At 35.6% G+C, this 13,440-nt stretch overlaps 1 protein-coding gene across 1 annotated transcript in view; it reads left to right on the plus strand.

Annotated features, from left to right (window-relative positions):
* UBA6 (ubiquitin like modifier activating enzyme 6) overlaps positions 1–13,440 on the plus strand; it is a 75,352-nt gene that overhangs the window by 23,539 nt on the left and 38,373 nt on the right. Inside the window, exons 9-13 of the mRNA XM_073017323.1 lie at positions 1,518–1,641; positions 5,314–5,417; positions 6,627–6,689; positions 7,354–7,430; positions 8,319–8,385. Of these exons, the coding sequence (XP_072873424.1) occupies positions 1,518–1,641; positions 5,314–5,417; positions 6,627–6,689; positions 7,354–7,430; positions 8,319–8,385 (435 nt within the window). The remainder of the gene's footprint in view (positions 1–1,517; positions 1,642–5,313; positions 5,418–6,626; positions 6,690–7,353; positions 7,431–8,318; positions 8,386–13,440) is intronic.

The following is a 13,440-nucleotide window of genomic DNA, read 5'->3' on the forward strand; positions in this document are numbered from 1 at the left end:
GGATCACTTTAGCTCAGGAGTTTGAGACCAACCTGGGCAACATGGTGAAACTCCATGTCTACCAAAAATACAAAAAATTAACCGGGCATGGTGGTGTGTGGTCCCAGCTCCTCAGGAGGCTGAGATGGGAGGATGACTTGAACCTGGGAGGCGGAAGTTGCAGTGAGCCAAGAACACACTACTACACTGCAGCTTGGGTGACAGAGTGAGACCACATCTCAAAAATAAAGAAAGAAAAAAAAATAATAATAATACTTGATAGAGCAACATTTGCTTGTCATAAATTTTAATTTTAATTTTATTCTATGTTACCTCCTATGGGTCATGAATTGTGATTCAGTGTTTACTGAATTGTTTATTGTGTTAGATAGTGGATGCACTAAGTATGTTGTAAGTCACCTAGTCTAATACTATAAAAAGGCACACTTAAATCATATTAGAGAAAAGCATTTCTAATTTGTTATATTTCTGAAGCATTATTTAGAAGGTATAGAAAGTTTTGATTAACCTTCAGATTCAAAAGTCTGAATTTTCTAACCACACTCTTGATCATGCATAAGCTCAATTTTTTATTCCATAAAAGAACTGGAGAAATCATTATGATCCCCTTTTACTATTCTTTTACACAAATAATTTACTTTGTTTGTATTCTTTGTAATCAACTTACGTTGAAGTCCAAAAGAAGACAAAATAAGGGAATGATAATATACTTTAACATACTAGTATTTGTAATGCGTATTTCTTGTTTTTATACTTTATTTTTAAACCCAGTGTAATCTTATGGTGATAGAGACCCAGTACTCTCTCTCTCATGCCTTTTTAAGAAAAATTTATTGAAAAGTCAATCTGTATATCTTTCTGCTTACAGAGTGATTTATTATTCTACCTGAGTTACTCTTTCAGTCATATTACTATTTAACCTTTTACCTTCTCTAGTTGATTTTAGTTCGTCCCTGAGAAAAACACAGAGAATAAATTCCAAAATGTGGTGTAGATTCTTATTGCATTGGTGTTATCTTTTATTGAATACTATAGGAAATGTAGCTGATAAGCTACACAATATTTCTTTAAAGCATTGAGCAACCTGTAAACTACCAGATTCCCATCTTTAAAATTTCTATCCTCCTTCTTTACTATTCTTTGATCTTCAGTGTCAGGCTTTTATCATTTATGCCCATGGGTTTTTTCTCACATTTAAAACTATTAGATAACTTGGAATGTTTTTTACAAGTTACAAGAGTTTTTGAATCTATTAAATATTTGATCATTTCTATGGAATCTTTGCACATCTCCTACCAAACATAGAAATTATATTTTCAGCATTCATTTAAAAAATAGTAATAATTTCATCATTATTTTGTGATCGCTTTTTAAAGGCTTGCTTTTACTAACAGAAGAATAGCGTAGAATTTTGGTTTTGAGAATTTTATGATAACTTTGTCATTTTTGCTTAAGATTTCAATTTGTACACCAAGAATATGTGAACTTCTTTTTTAATAGAGTACTCTTATTTTTAGGCAAATCCTGGCATTGTTACTTGCCTTGAAAATCATCCTCACAAACTGGAGACAGGACAGTTCCTAACATTTCGAGAAATTAATGGAATGACAGGTTTAAATGGATCTATACAACAAATAGCGGGTAAGTCAATGTGTTTTCTTAATTCATTTATACTTATTCAGCAAATTTATAGTTCAGACACTATACTTAGTATTGGGAACAGAACATCAACTCAGAGAGACATGATCTAAAGCCCTTGGCCTCAAAATATTCAATCCAAGTGAAGACATTGTTAAACACTGATGATATTAAGAGAATATACCCATTTTGGCGACACCAAACTTAGCAAGGAAACCTACCCAGTTTTGGGACAGCAGCAATGGGACAGGGTGTCTTGATTAAAATGTGAAGGTTGCATTGGCTTAGGAAGGTATTGAAAAAAGATTATTTATGCAGAGACAAACACAAAAGGCTCAGATACAAGACAGAACTAAAGGAACTACAAGAAATTAATACAGCAGGGCTGGCAGGGAGAATTGAACTCACAAGTCTTAATCTTAAGATATTTAGAAAGAAACTTGATCACATACTATAGGTGAGTGAAGATTTCTACCTGGTCAGTCAACATATTCACTTAAGGAATGCAAGAAAGGGAGTAGGTTTTGTAGATAAAGGGTATAGTTTAGCTTTGTAAAATGAGGTAGCAATGAAGTATTTAAAGGAAGATGTCTAGATGTTGGTTGGGATATATGTTCTTGTTCAGTGGCTTGAATAAAAGGGGTGAATGTCATGTCTGCAGGCAAGTTTGTAGGTTTGTTGGCAAGCAGTTGAAGGAGTCTGTTTTTTCATTGGACTAATGTGAAGTCATTGCCAAAAGGCAATGAAAGGTGCCAAAACCAGGAGGAAAGTAGACATTCTTGAAAATGGAAAGATGTCAGGCATCATATAGGGCCCATTTGAAGTTTAATATAATGAATTTATAGCAGAGTTAATCTGCGTAGTTTGTGTTTTTCCTTCAGCCATGTTGAAAAGAGTCAAAGACAGTACTGGACAAGCCATAACTATATGGCATGCTTACACCTATTTAGGGAAAATTGATGCAGTTTTATCTTTAGGGCATTTGAAAATATAACTATGTATTTAATTTATAGACAGTAAATGGAATTACTTTTTTTTAATGATGGCAAAATATATCCTCAGGAGAGGGAAAAATCAATTCTTATTATAAACTTTATAGATAAACAACTTTGAATCTATATTTAAGTATTTTTGATAACAAAACTATTTGATTTTTTTTTTCCAGCTACACCTAATTATTTTAAATACAGGTTCAGATCATAGTTTAAAGAATATGTCTGTTTTTATTAAAATTAATCATTTAGGATTATTATTTGTAATTTTAACGTGCATGTTGTATAACAAAACTATTTGATTTTGTTTCCTGATTACATCTAATTATTTTAAATACAGATTCAGATCATATATATTCATGTCTATTTTTATTAAAATTAATCATTTAGGTTTATTATTTGTAATTTTAGCATGCATATTGTGTAACAAAACTGTTTCATTTTGTTTCCTGATTACGTCTAAGTATTTTAAATACAGGTTCAGATCATATATATTAAAGAATGTCTATTTTTATTAAAATTAATCATTTAGGATTATTATTTGTAATTTTGGGGTCCATGTTGTGGTGAATTGTGGTGAAGGTTCAGATTATGAGGCTGCTTATATAAAGAGGAGCCACTGCATGTCAAGAAACAAAGAGAAAGAAAACCCACATTTCGTGCCAATAATTCTTTGGAGGGAGAGATATTGAATAAGTTTAGAGTGGCTGTTAGGAAGCTTTTTTTTCCCTTAACATTTATAAATTGCTACCTACTGATCTAAAGTAATATTCTGCTAGCATGAAAAGATGTTGTTTTGTTTTTTTGTCTGTTGTTTTTTGTTTTGTTTTGTTTTGGTTTTTTTGAGATAGCATCTTGCTCTGTTGCTCAGGCTTAAGTGCAGTGACATGATCGTGTCTCGCTGCAGCCTCAGCCTCCTGGGCCCAAGTGATCCTCCCACCTCAGCCTCCCAAGTAGCTGGGAACCACAGGCGTGTGCCACCACACCTGGCTAACTTTTTTTATTTTTGTAGAGACAAGATCTCTCTATGTTGCTCAGGCTGGTCTCAAACCCCAGGGCTCAAGGGGCTCAAGTCAACCTTTCCCCTTGGCTGCCCAAAGTGTTGTAATTACAGGCATGAAGATCAAAAAAGCCTCATGACCAGCCAAAAAACACTGTTAAATAGCTAAAATAATACAAACTTATTCTAGATACATGTGTATGTGTATATGTTTAAATAGGGCTAAAAATGAATCCTACTTCAGACTTCCTTTCCTCTCCAGAGATAACAGCAGCTAAGTTTGGTGTTCACTCTGCTGACCATTCTGTCTACTTTATATATTTATTATATATACACGTATATAGTATATAGTATATATTACATATTATATAGTATAGATGCCTGTATTATATAATATATTAAGTAAAGGGGAGGGCTTACTTGGTTTTTTTAACTTAATTTTTTGAATAACCAAATGGTTCAGAAATGAGAAACGATAAATGTTTACAATGAAAAGTGTTCTGCCCAAACTTGATTTCACCCTCACAGTTCTCATCCACTACCACAGGTAACTGTTAGTCTTAGTTTATTGTGTATTTGTTTGTTTGTTTGTTTGTTTTTAACACAGAAGGAAGCACATTATACATAGTGCTGTCCTTTATCTTTTTATTAAACAAAATATATTTGTGATCTTTTCTCGTTAGTAATTGGAAAACCTCCTTTTTTTTTCCTTTAAATTTTCTTTTATAGCTACCTAATATGTCATAATATAGATGAAAATGTTATCGGACCATGTTTTTTCTTTTTAAGAAATGAGGGTCTCACTTTGTTATCCAGGCTGGAGTACAGTGGCTATTCACAGGTACAGTTTAGCACACTACAGTCTCCTGGGTTCAAGTGATCCTGCTGCCTTGGCCTCCTGATTAGATGGGACTACAGGCACATGCCACCATGCCCAGATAGAGCATAATATTTTCCTGGTTTGCCATTTATCTTTTGATGTTGCTTATGATGGGTTTTTGTCATGAGGTTTTCTTTTTTATGTTTTCATAATCAAATTTTAATTATTTTCTTTTATGGTTTTTATTTAGAGTATTACTTAGAAAAGCCTTCCTTACTACATAGTTTTAAAGGAATTTTTCTCTCATGCTTTTATCTAAGAAATTGTTAGCGTCTTTTTTGACACTTAAAACTTTTGTCCATTTGCAATAGGTGTTTTCCCAGATGTCTTTTTTCTGTATCAGATTTATTGAATAATCGATCTTACCTTTTCCTTACTGATTGAGGTGCCACCTTGATTGTGTCCTTTGTGTACTTGAGACTGTTTCTGAATTCTCTAATCTTTTCCAGTTGTCTGTTTATTAACCAGTACCATATTATATTATTATGATAGGTAGTTATTATTATGTTATTGAGGCTTTATGATATATTTTAATATCTAATAGTGAGTAGCCCTCATTACTCTTTTTCTATAAGTTTCCTTCGTTATTTTTAAGTCCTGGAGTTTCACATTGGAAAAAACACTCTGTCTAGGTCCCCATACTCCTCCCAGCTCTTCATTAAAAAACAAACAAACGAACAAAAAACCACTATGCTGGAATTTTTTAATTTTGTAAATTGGGAATAATTAACATTTTATGACATTAAGAGTTGAAATTTAAATATCTGTTTCCCTGTGTAATTTTTAAATTTTTTTTCGTCTAGTGATATCGCCATTTTCTTTTAGTATTGGTGACACTACAGAACTGGAACCATATTTACATGGAGGCATAGCTGTCCAAGTTAAGACTCCTAAAACAGTTTTCTTTGTAAGTATTTTTTTTTCTGCTTAAAAAATATTTCTTCACAGAAAAAGAAAGGCAGAAGAGACAATGAAATTACTCAGTTAACCAAACAGGTTAAATGTGAAATGGATTTTTTTTTTTCGTTTGTACCTGCTTTGAGGGAAATGGAATTAATCTAATGAAATAAATGAATAAAATGGATATTAACAAAAAATTTACACATCTTTTATAGCCAGAATACCATATACATATAGTTGAGCTAAATGGGTATACCCGAAAGGAACTATACCCTTGTGAATTATCAAAGAGTTTATCATACTTATTACAATTTACTTTCTAAGACAAGAAATAAAACTAATGTATTTTCAAGATTTAGCAAGAGGTTGTTTTACTTTATTATTTAATTTTCTAAAATGAAAATATTCAAATTATACTTATTAATCCCGGTTTTTAAAATTTAATTTAATTTTATAAATTTCAGAAAACAGTATATATGTTGGAAATGTAAAATAATTTCTAAAAACGACTGGCATTGAAAGGAAAATGTAACTAGCTAAATATAGAAAATGTAGTGTCAGGGAACTAAGGGATCTTGTGCAACTAAAATCCTTGGGCTCCTTCTCAGGATAAGCTAACACATCTCTGTTTTGTCTTACAAGTTCTCAAGGTTTTAACGTAATTGCCTTTTCTTTTCCAGAACTATTAACAACTCCAGTCGTTTACAAGGCTTTGTTCAACTCAAAGTTAGAATTTAAAAAAAATTAAAATAATATATCTAGTCAGATGTGCTCCTGCATATCTCCTTGTGCTTTGTCTCCAAGTTTTAATTGGATATGTCTCAATTTTAGATTGGGTGGATATTTTGGGGTTTTTTGTTTGTTTGTTTTGCCTTTGTGTTCTTCATACAGAATTTAATAAGTCTTGATAGCCTGGTATTAGAAAAATATGGTTAAAATAACAAATTTTTTTAGGTATGCAAATGTTTTTACTAATTGTTCCCAAATTTACTGTGTGGAGCAGGTTGTTTTATTGCATTTAACTTTTTTTTTAAGTATGGTCATAAGAGTGGTAGCTAGTTTCTATTTCAGTTAAAACATATCAGCCCAACCCTACTTATTTCAGACCCTTGGGAGAGTTCCCTAGTTTTTAGTGCACTGACATATAACAGTATATTTTGTCCAATAATCACTCACTTACTCTGAAGTAATGATTTTTTTTTTTCCCCCATATCAGGAACCACTGGAGAGGCAGATAAAACATCCAAAGTGCCTTATTGTGGATTTTAGCAAACCTGAGGTAAATAAACACTTATAGTTTTGAGAGAGGCAGCAGAATCAGAGATGAGAATTAGCGAGTGATTATAAAGTTAAAATGGAATAACCGTGTAGATATCTTACTGTTAGGCCTTATAATGTGAGTGTATTAAAGGTTATACTCACATATCGAAAGATGACTTCCGAGGATTAAAAATGGGAATTTGTATCATAGAAAAAATGTTGAAGTAATAGGAAAAAGTTTCACTTTCATAATGATTTGCCAACTTTGATAATTAAAAGATGATTTCAATAACTTGTATAAATGATCTTATTAAAAAATTTTCTGAATCGTACCATTTTTGTATAATGCATATTTCTTACCAAAAAAGCTTTGAGTATGTATTCTATTTTTTTTTAATGGATGTAATTTTATAGCAGGAAATGTGATAAGGAAGGAACTAACAGTTTCCAAATTTGTAAATTTTAATAAGGAAAGGGGATTAAATCATTTACCTTTATGGCCTTGAGGTTAAGTCATTTAACTTCTAACCTTCAGGTTTCTTATTTGTTAAATGGAGTTAATAATAGTATTAAGCTAATGTGTTTATTGTGATGGTTAAATAATGTTTTAAAAGCATTTAGCCCAGTGCCTGGGACATACAAGCACTCAGTAAATGTTGGCCAATTTTTAATGTTCTTAATAGGCACCTTTAGAGATTCACACAGCTATGCTTGCCTTGGACCAGTTTCAGGAGAAATACAGTCGCAAGCCAAATGTTGGGTAATGTTTTAAGTTTAAAAATAAGTATTTTCCTTTCTATAAAGTAGTAGTTCTGAAATTATAATTTAAAAACTAACTATGCCCTTTGTAATTACAACACCAATAGATATGCCAAGCTGTGTAAAGATTTATTATGACTTCCTAGACCTTTTCCTGGTGGGAGTGGAGAAATTGGTTTTAAAAGTGGAATCATACTAAATATGAATTTTCCCACTTTGAAGCCTTTAAAAATTAAGGCTTTTTAAAACAACAAAAAAAAATTCTGAGAATTATTGAATTATTAATCCATAGTAACTTTTTTTTTTAACTTTATACCCTGTTAAGTCAGAGTACTGTTGGAGAAGGTTTTTACTTTTTATATTTTGGATTAAATCTTGGGGTTGGGTGTGGTGGCCCACGCCTGTGATCCTAGGACTTTGGGAGGCTGAGGTGGGTGGATCACTTGAGGCCAGGAGTTCGAGACCAGCCTGGCCAGCATGGCGAAACCCTGTCTCTGCTAAAAATACAGAAATTACCAGGCATGGTGGTGCATGCCGTTAATCCCAGCTCCTTGGGAGGCTGAGGCACGAGAATTACTTGAACCAGGAGGCAGAGGGTGCAGTGAGCCAAGATTGCACCACTGCACTCCAGCCTGGGTGACAGAATGAGACTCTGTCTCAAAAAAAAAAAAAAAAAAAAGACTAAGCTTATTTATATACAGATATAAGTGTGATTTTGAAGTAATGTATTTATAAGTCAATCATCTTTAAATCAGTAGAACATTTTGTGCTACCTGTTGGTAAAATCCCACATTCTTTTATATATTTCCTAAATTTTAATTTTGAGTATGTCCTCCTGTTTATGGCAGTTGAGAAAACTAAAGTTAGGGTTTTCTGTTTTGAGTTGTAGATGCCAACAAGATTCAGAAGAACTGTTGAAACTAGCAACATCTATAAGTGAAACCTTGGAAGAGAAGGTGACTATTGAAATTTATGGCTGTCCGAATATCTGTTTGTTAATACATAAGTGTTCTATGTATTAGTATTCTCTTATCCTTCACATCCAGCTTTGCTACTCTGTGGCATTAGACAACTTTATTTCACTTTGTTATGTTTTAATTTATAAATCTATAAAATAGAGTTAACCTACCTTCATAGGGTTATTGTGAACATTAAATGATTTAATTTTATAAAGTACTTAGAAATGTCATGTGACATATAGTAATTACTATTTGCTGCTGCTATTTTTTCAAGTGTTACTATTACTCTTTATTATTCTGTTATGATTTACTTGATTTGTTAACCCACTTAAAGTTATATATGTTAGCTTTTTTTCTAAGTCATCTGTTTTATACATTATACATTCACATCTCTTTATCACATTTTGCACATCAGATTTAAACATGTCACCTAGAAAATGGTTTTTTTGTGTATGTTATGATGCCAGTGCCTGCTTGTCAACAGTTTTATTTAAGCAGCTATAAACATGGTGGTGTTTGTGCAATTATTTGAAGACTCTTATTATTTTTGTTCTTATTTTATAAAAATGAGAGGGAAGTGTATTAGTCCATTCTCATACTGCTATGAAGAAATCCTGAGATGGGTTATTTATAAAGGAAAGAAGTTTAATTGACTCACAGTTCCTTATGGCTGGGGAGGCCTCTGGAAACTTACAATCATGGCAGGAGACAAAGGAGAAGCAGGCACCTCTTCACAGGGTGGTAGGACAGAGTGGGTACAAGCAGGGGAACTGCCAAGTTCTTATAAAACCATCAGATCTCATGAGACTCACTCACTATCACTCACTGATTACCTCCACGTGGTCCTGCCCTTGACATGTGGGGATTATGGGGATAACAATTCAAGATGAGATTTTGGATGGAGACACAGCCAAAATGTATCATTTCATCCCTGGTCCCTCCTGAATCTCATGTACTCACATTTCAAAACACAATCACGCCTTTCCAACAGTCCCCCAAAGTGTTAGCCCATTCCAGCATTAATCTGGAAGTCCAAGTCCAAAGTCCTATCTGAGCAAGGCAAGTCCCTTCCACCTATGAGCCTGTAAAATCAGAAGCAAGTTAGTTACTTCCTAGATGCAGTGAGGGTACAGACATTAGATAAAGGCTCCCATTCCAAATGGGAGAAATTGGGCAAAACAAAGGGGCTACAGGCCCCATGCACTGTAAAATCCGGTAGGGCAGTCATTAATCCTTAAGGTTCCAAAATGATCTTCTTTGACTCCATGTTTCACATCCAGGTCACACTGATGCAAGAGGTGGGTTCCCATGGTCTTGGGCATCTTCACCCTGTGGCTGTACAAGGTCAGCCCCCACTTCCAGCTGCTTTCATGAGTTGGCATTGAGTGTTGCAGCTTTTCCAGATTCATGGTCCATGCTTTCGTTGTATCTACCATTCCGGGATCTGGAGGACTGTGGCGCTCTTCTCACAGCTCTACTAGGCAGTGCCAATGGGGACTCTCTTTGGGGGCTCCAGCCCCACATTTTCCTTCTGCACTGCCTTAGCAAGAGGTTCTCCATGAGGGCTCCACTCCTGCAGTAAACTTCTGCCTGGACATCCACGTGTTTTCATACATCCTCTGAAATCTAGGCAGAGGTTCCCAAACCTCGATTCTTGACTTCTGTGCACCCGCAGGCCCAACACCATGTGTAAGCCACCAAGACTTAGGGCTTGTACCCTCTGAAGCAACAGCCTGAGCTGTACATTGGCCCCTTTTAGCCATGAATGGGACACAGAGCACCATGTCCTGAGACTGTACAAAGCGGCAAGGCCCTGGGGCCACCCCATAAAACCATTTTTTCCTATTAGGCCTCCAGGCCTGTGATGGAGCTATCTTGAAGACCTCTGACATGCCTGGAGACATTTTCCCATTGTCTTGGCAATTAACATTTACCTGCTTGTTATTTATGGAAATTTCTGCAGCTGATTTGAATTTCTCCTCAGAAAATGGATTTTTCTTTTCTATTGTATCATCAGGCTGCATTTTTTCCAAACTTTAATGCTCTGCTTCTCTTTTAAGCATAAGTTCCAATTCCAAACCATCTTTTTGTGAATGCATAAAACTTAGTGCTTTTAAGAGCACCTCAGTCACACCTTGAACGCTTTACTACTTAGACATTTCTCTGCCAGATACCCTAAATCATCTCTCTCAGGTTCAACATTCTGCAGATCTCTAGGGCAGGGGCAAAATGCCACCAGTCTCTTTACTAAAGCATAATAAGAGTCACCTTTATTCTAGTTCCCAGCAGGATCCTTGTCTCCATCTGAGACCACCTCAGCCTTGACTTCATTGTCCATATCACTATCAGCATTTTGGTCAAAACTGATAAGTTCCAGACTTTCCCACATCTTCCTATCATCTACTGAGCCCTCCAAACTATTTCAACCTCTGCCTTTTCCAGTTCCAAAGTCACTTCCACACTTTTGGGTATCTTTATCGCAGCACCCCACTCTCTGCCGTACCAATTTACTATATTAGTCTGTTCTCACACTGCTATGAGGAAATACCCAAAACTGGGTAATTTATATAGGAAAGAGGTAATTGACTCACAGTTCCACATGACTGGGGAAGCCTCAGGAAACTTGACCATCATGGCAGAACGCACAGGAGAAGCAGGCAGCTTCTTCACAGGGTGGGAGGACAGAGTGAGTGCAAGCAGAGGAACTGCCAGACGCTTATAAAACTGTCAGATCTCGTGAAACTCACTATCATCAGAATAGCATGGGAGAACCACCCCCACCATCCAGTAACCTCTGCCTGGTCCCATGTTGACATGCGGTGATTATGGGGATTACAATTCAAGATGAGATTTTGGGTGGGGACACAGCCAAACCATCTCAGGAAGTGAGAATCTTAACATCAGTGGTAAAAGCTTTAATATCATATGTTCTATAATTACACAAAGAAAGAAATAATAAATGTACTGAAAACAGTGACTCACTAGCCATAGTGAAAGACCTTGTGTTGCATATATAGTGCTTTGAGAAAATAAAATGTAGAAAAGCTAGAAATAGATTGTAGAAGTCTGTGATTAAACAGAAGGATGTGATTAGGAATTTATCAAGTTTATTGATGTGAAATTTACATAAAGTAAATTTTTCACTCTTTTTGGGTGTGTAGTTGTAAAAAATTTTGTACACTATCAATTCAGGTGTATGCAATTAATTCAAAGTGTACAGTAATGGGTCTACCACCACAATTAAAATAGAAAACATTCCGTAATGCAAAAATGTTCCCTCATGCCTCTTTATAATTACCTCCCCAGCCCATAACCAAACCTTAGCATCCACTATAGATTTTTTCTTTTCCAGAATGTCATATAAATGGAGTCATATAGTATGTGTAGCCTTTTGAATCTGTTTTCTATCACTAATTATAATTAACTTGAGTTTTTTCCGTTTTGTTGCATGTTCATTTCATTTTTGTTTTTTCTTTTAAGTTTAGGAGTACATGTGCAAGTTTGTTATATAGGTAAATTTGCATCATGGGGGTTTGTCATACATATTATTTCATCACCCAGGTATTAAGCCTAGTACCTGTTAGTTATTTTCCCCGCTCTTCCCACCCTCCAGTAGGCCCCAGTGTGTGGTGTTCCCCTCTGTATATCCATGTGTTCTTATCATTTAGCTCCCACTTGTAAGTGAGAACACGTAGTATTTGTTTTTTTGTTTCATTGTGTACTACAGTTTGTTTTTACATCACTTGATGGAAAATATGGGCTGTTTCCGTACTGAGCAATTATGAATACAGTTATTACAACTACTTGCATATAGATTTTGATGTGGACATATGTCTTTGCTTCTCTTATATAACTACCCTAAGGTGTGTTACGGAGTCTTCTGATAGGTGTATGTTTATTTTATTTATTTTCTTTTATACTTTAAGTTCTAGGGTATATGTGCACAACGTGCAGGTTTCTTACATAGGTATACATGTGCCATGTTGGTTTGCTGCACCCCTCAACTTGTTGTTTACATTAGGTATTTCTCCTAATGCTTTACCTCCCCCAGCCGCCCTCCCCTGTGATGTTCCCTGCCCTGTGTCCATGTGTTTTCATTGTTCAGTTCCCACCTATGAGTGAGAACATGCGGTGTTTGGTTTTCTGTCCTTGTGATAGTTTGCTAAGAATGATGGTTTCCAGCTTCATCCATGTCCCTGCAAAGGACATGAACTCATCTTTTTTTACAGCTGCATAGTATTCCATGGTGTATATGTGCTACATTTTCTTAATCCAATCTATAATTGTTGGACATTTGGGTTGGTTCCAAGTCTTTGCTATTGTGAATAGTGCCACAATAAACATACATGTGCATGTGTCTTTATAGTACCATGATTTATAATCCTTTGGGTATATACCCAGTAATGGCATTGCTGGGTCAAATGGTATTTCTAGTTCCAGATCCTTGAGGAATTGCCACACTATCTTCCACAATGGTTTAACTGATTTACACTCCCACCAACAGTGTAAAAACGTTCCTATTTCTCCACATCCTCTCCAGCATCTGTAGTTTCCCTTTTTTTTTTTTTTTTTTTTTTTTTTTTTGAGACGGAGTCTCGCTCTGTCGCCCAGACTGGAGTGCAGTGGCCAGATCTCAGCTCACTGCAAGCTCCGCCTCCCAGGTTCACGCCATTCTCCTGCCTCAGCCTCCCGAGTAGCTGGGACCACAGGCGCCTGCCACCTCGCCCAGCTAGTTTTTTTTTTGTATTTTTAGTAGAGACGGGGTTTCACCATGTTAGCCAGGATGGTCTCGATCTCCTGACCTTGTGATCCGCCCGTCTTGGCCTCCCAAAGTGCTGGGATTACAGGCTTGAGCCACCGCGCCCGGCCTGTAGTTTCCCTTTTAATGATCGCCATTCTAACTGGCATGAGATGGTATCTCATTGTGGTTTTGATTTGCATTTCTCTGATGACCAGTGATGATGAGCATTTTTGCATGTGTCTGGGGGCTGAATACATGTCTTCTTTTGAGAAGTGTTTATTCATATCCTTTGCCCACTTTCTGATGGGGTT

The sequence above is a fragment of the Chlorocebus sabaeus genome, chromosome 7 (genome assembly GCF_047675955.1).
Source record: "Chlorocebus sabaeus isolate Y175 chromosome 7, mChlSab1.0.hap1, whole genome shotgun sequence".
NCBI lineage: Eukaryota > Metazoa > Chordata > Mammalia > Primates > Cercopithecidae > Chlorocebus > Chlorocebus sabaeus.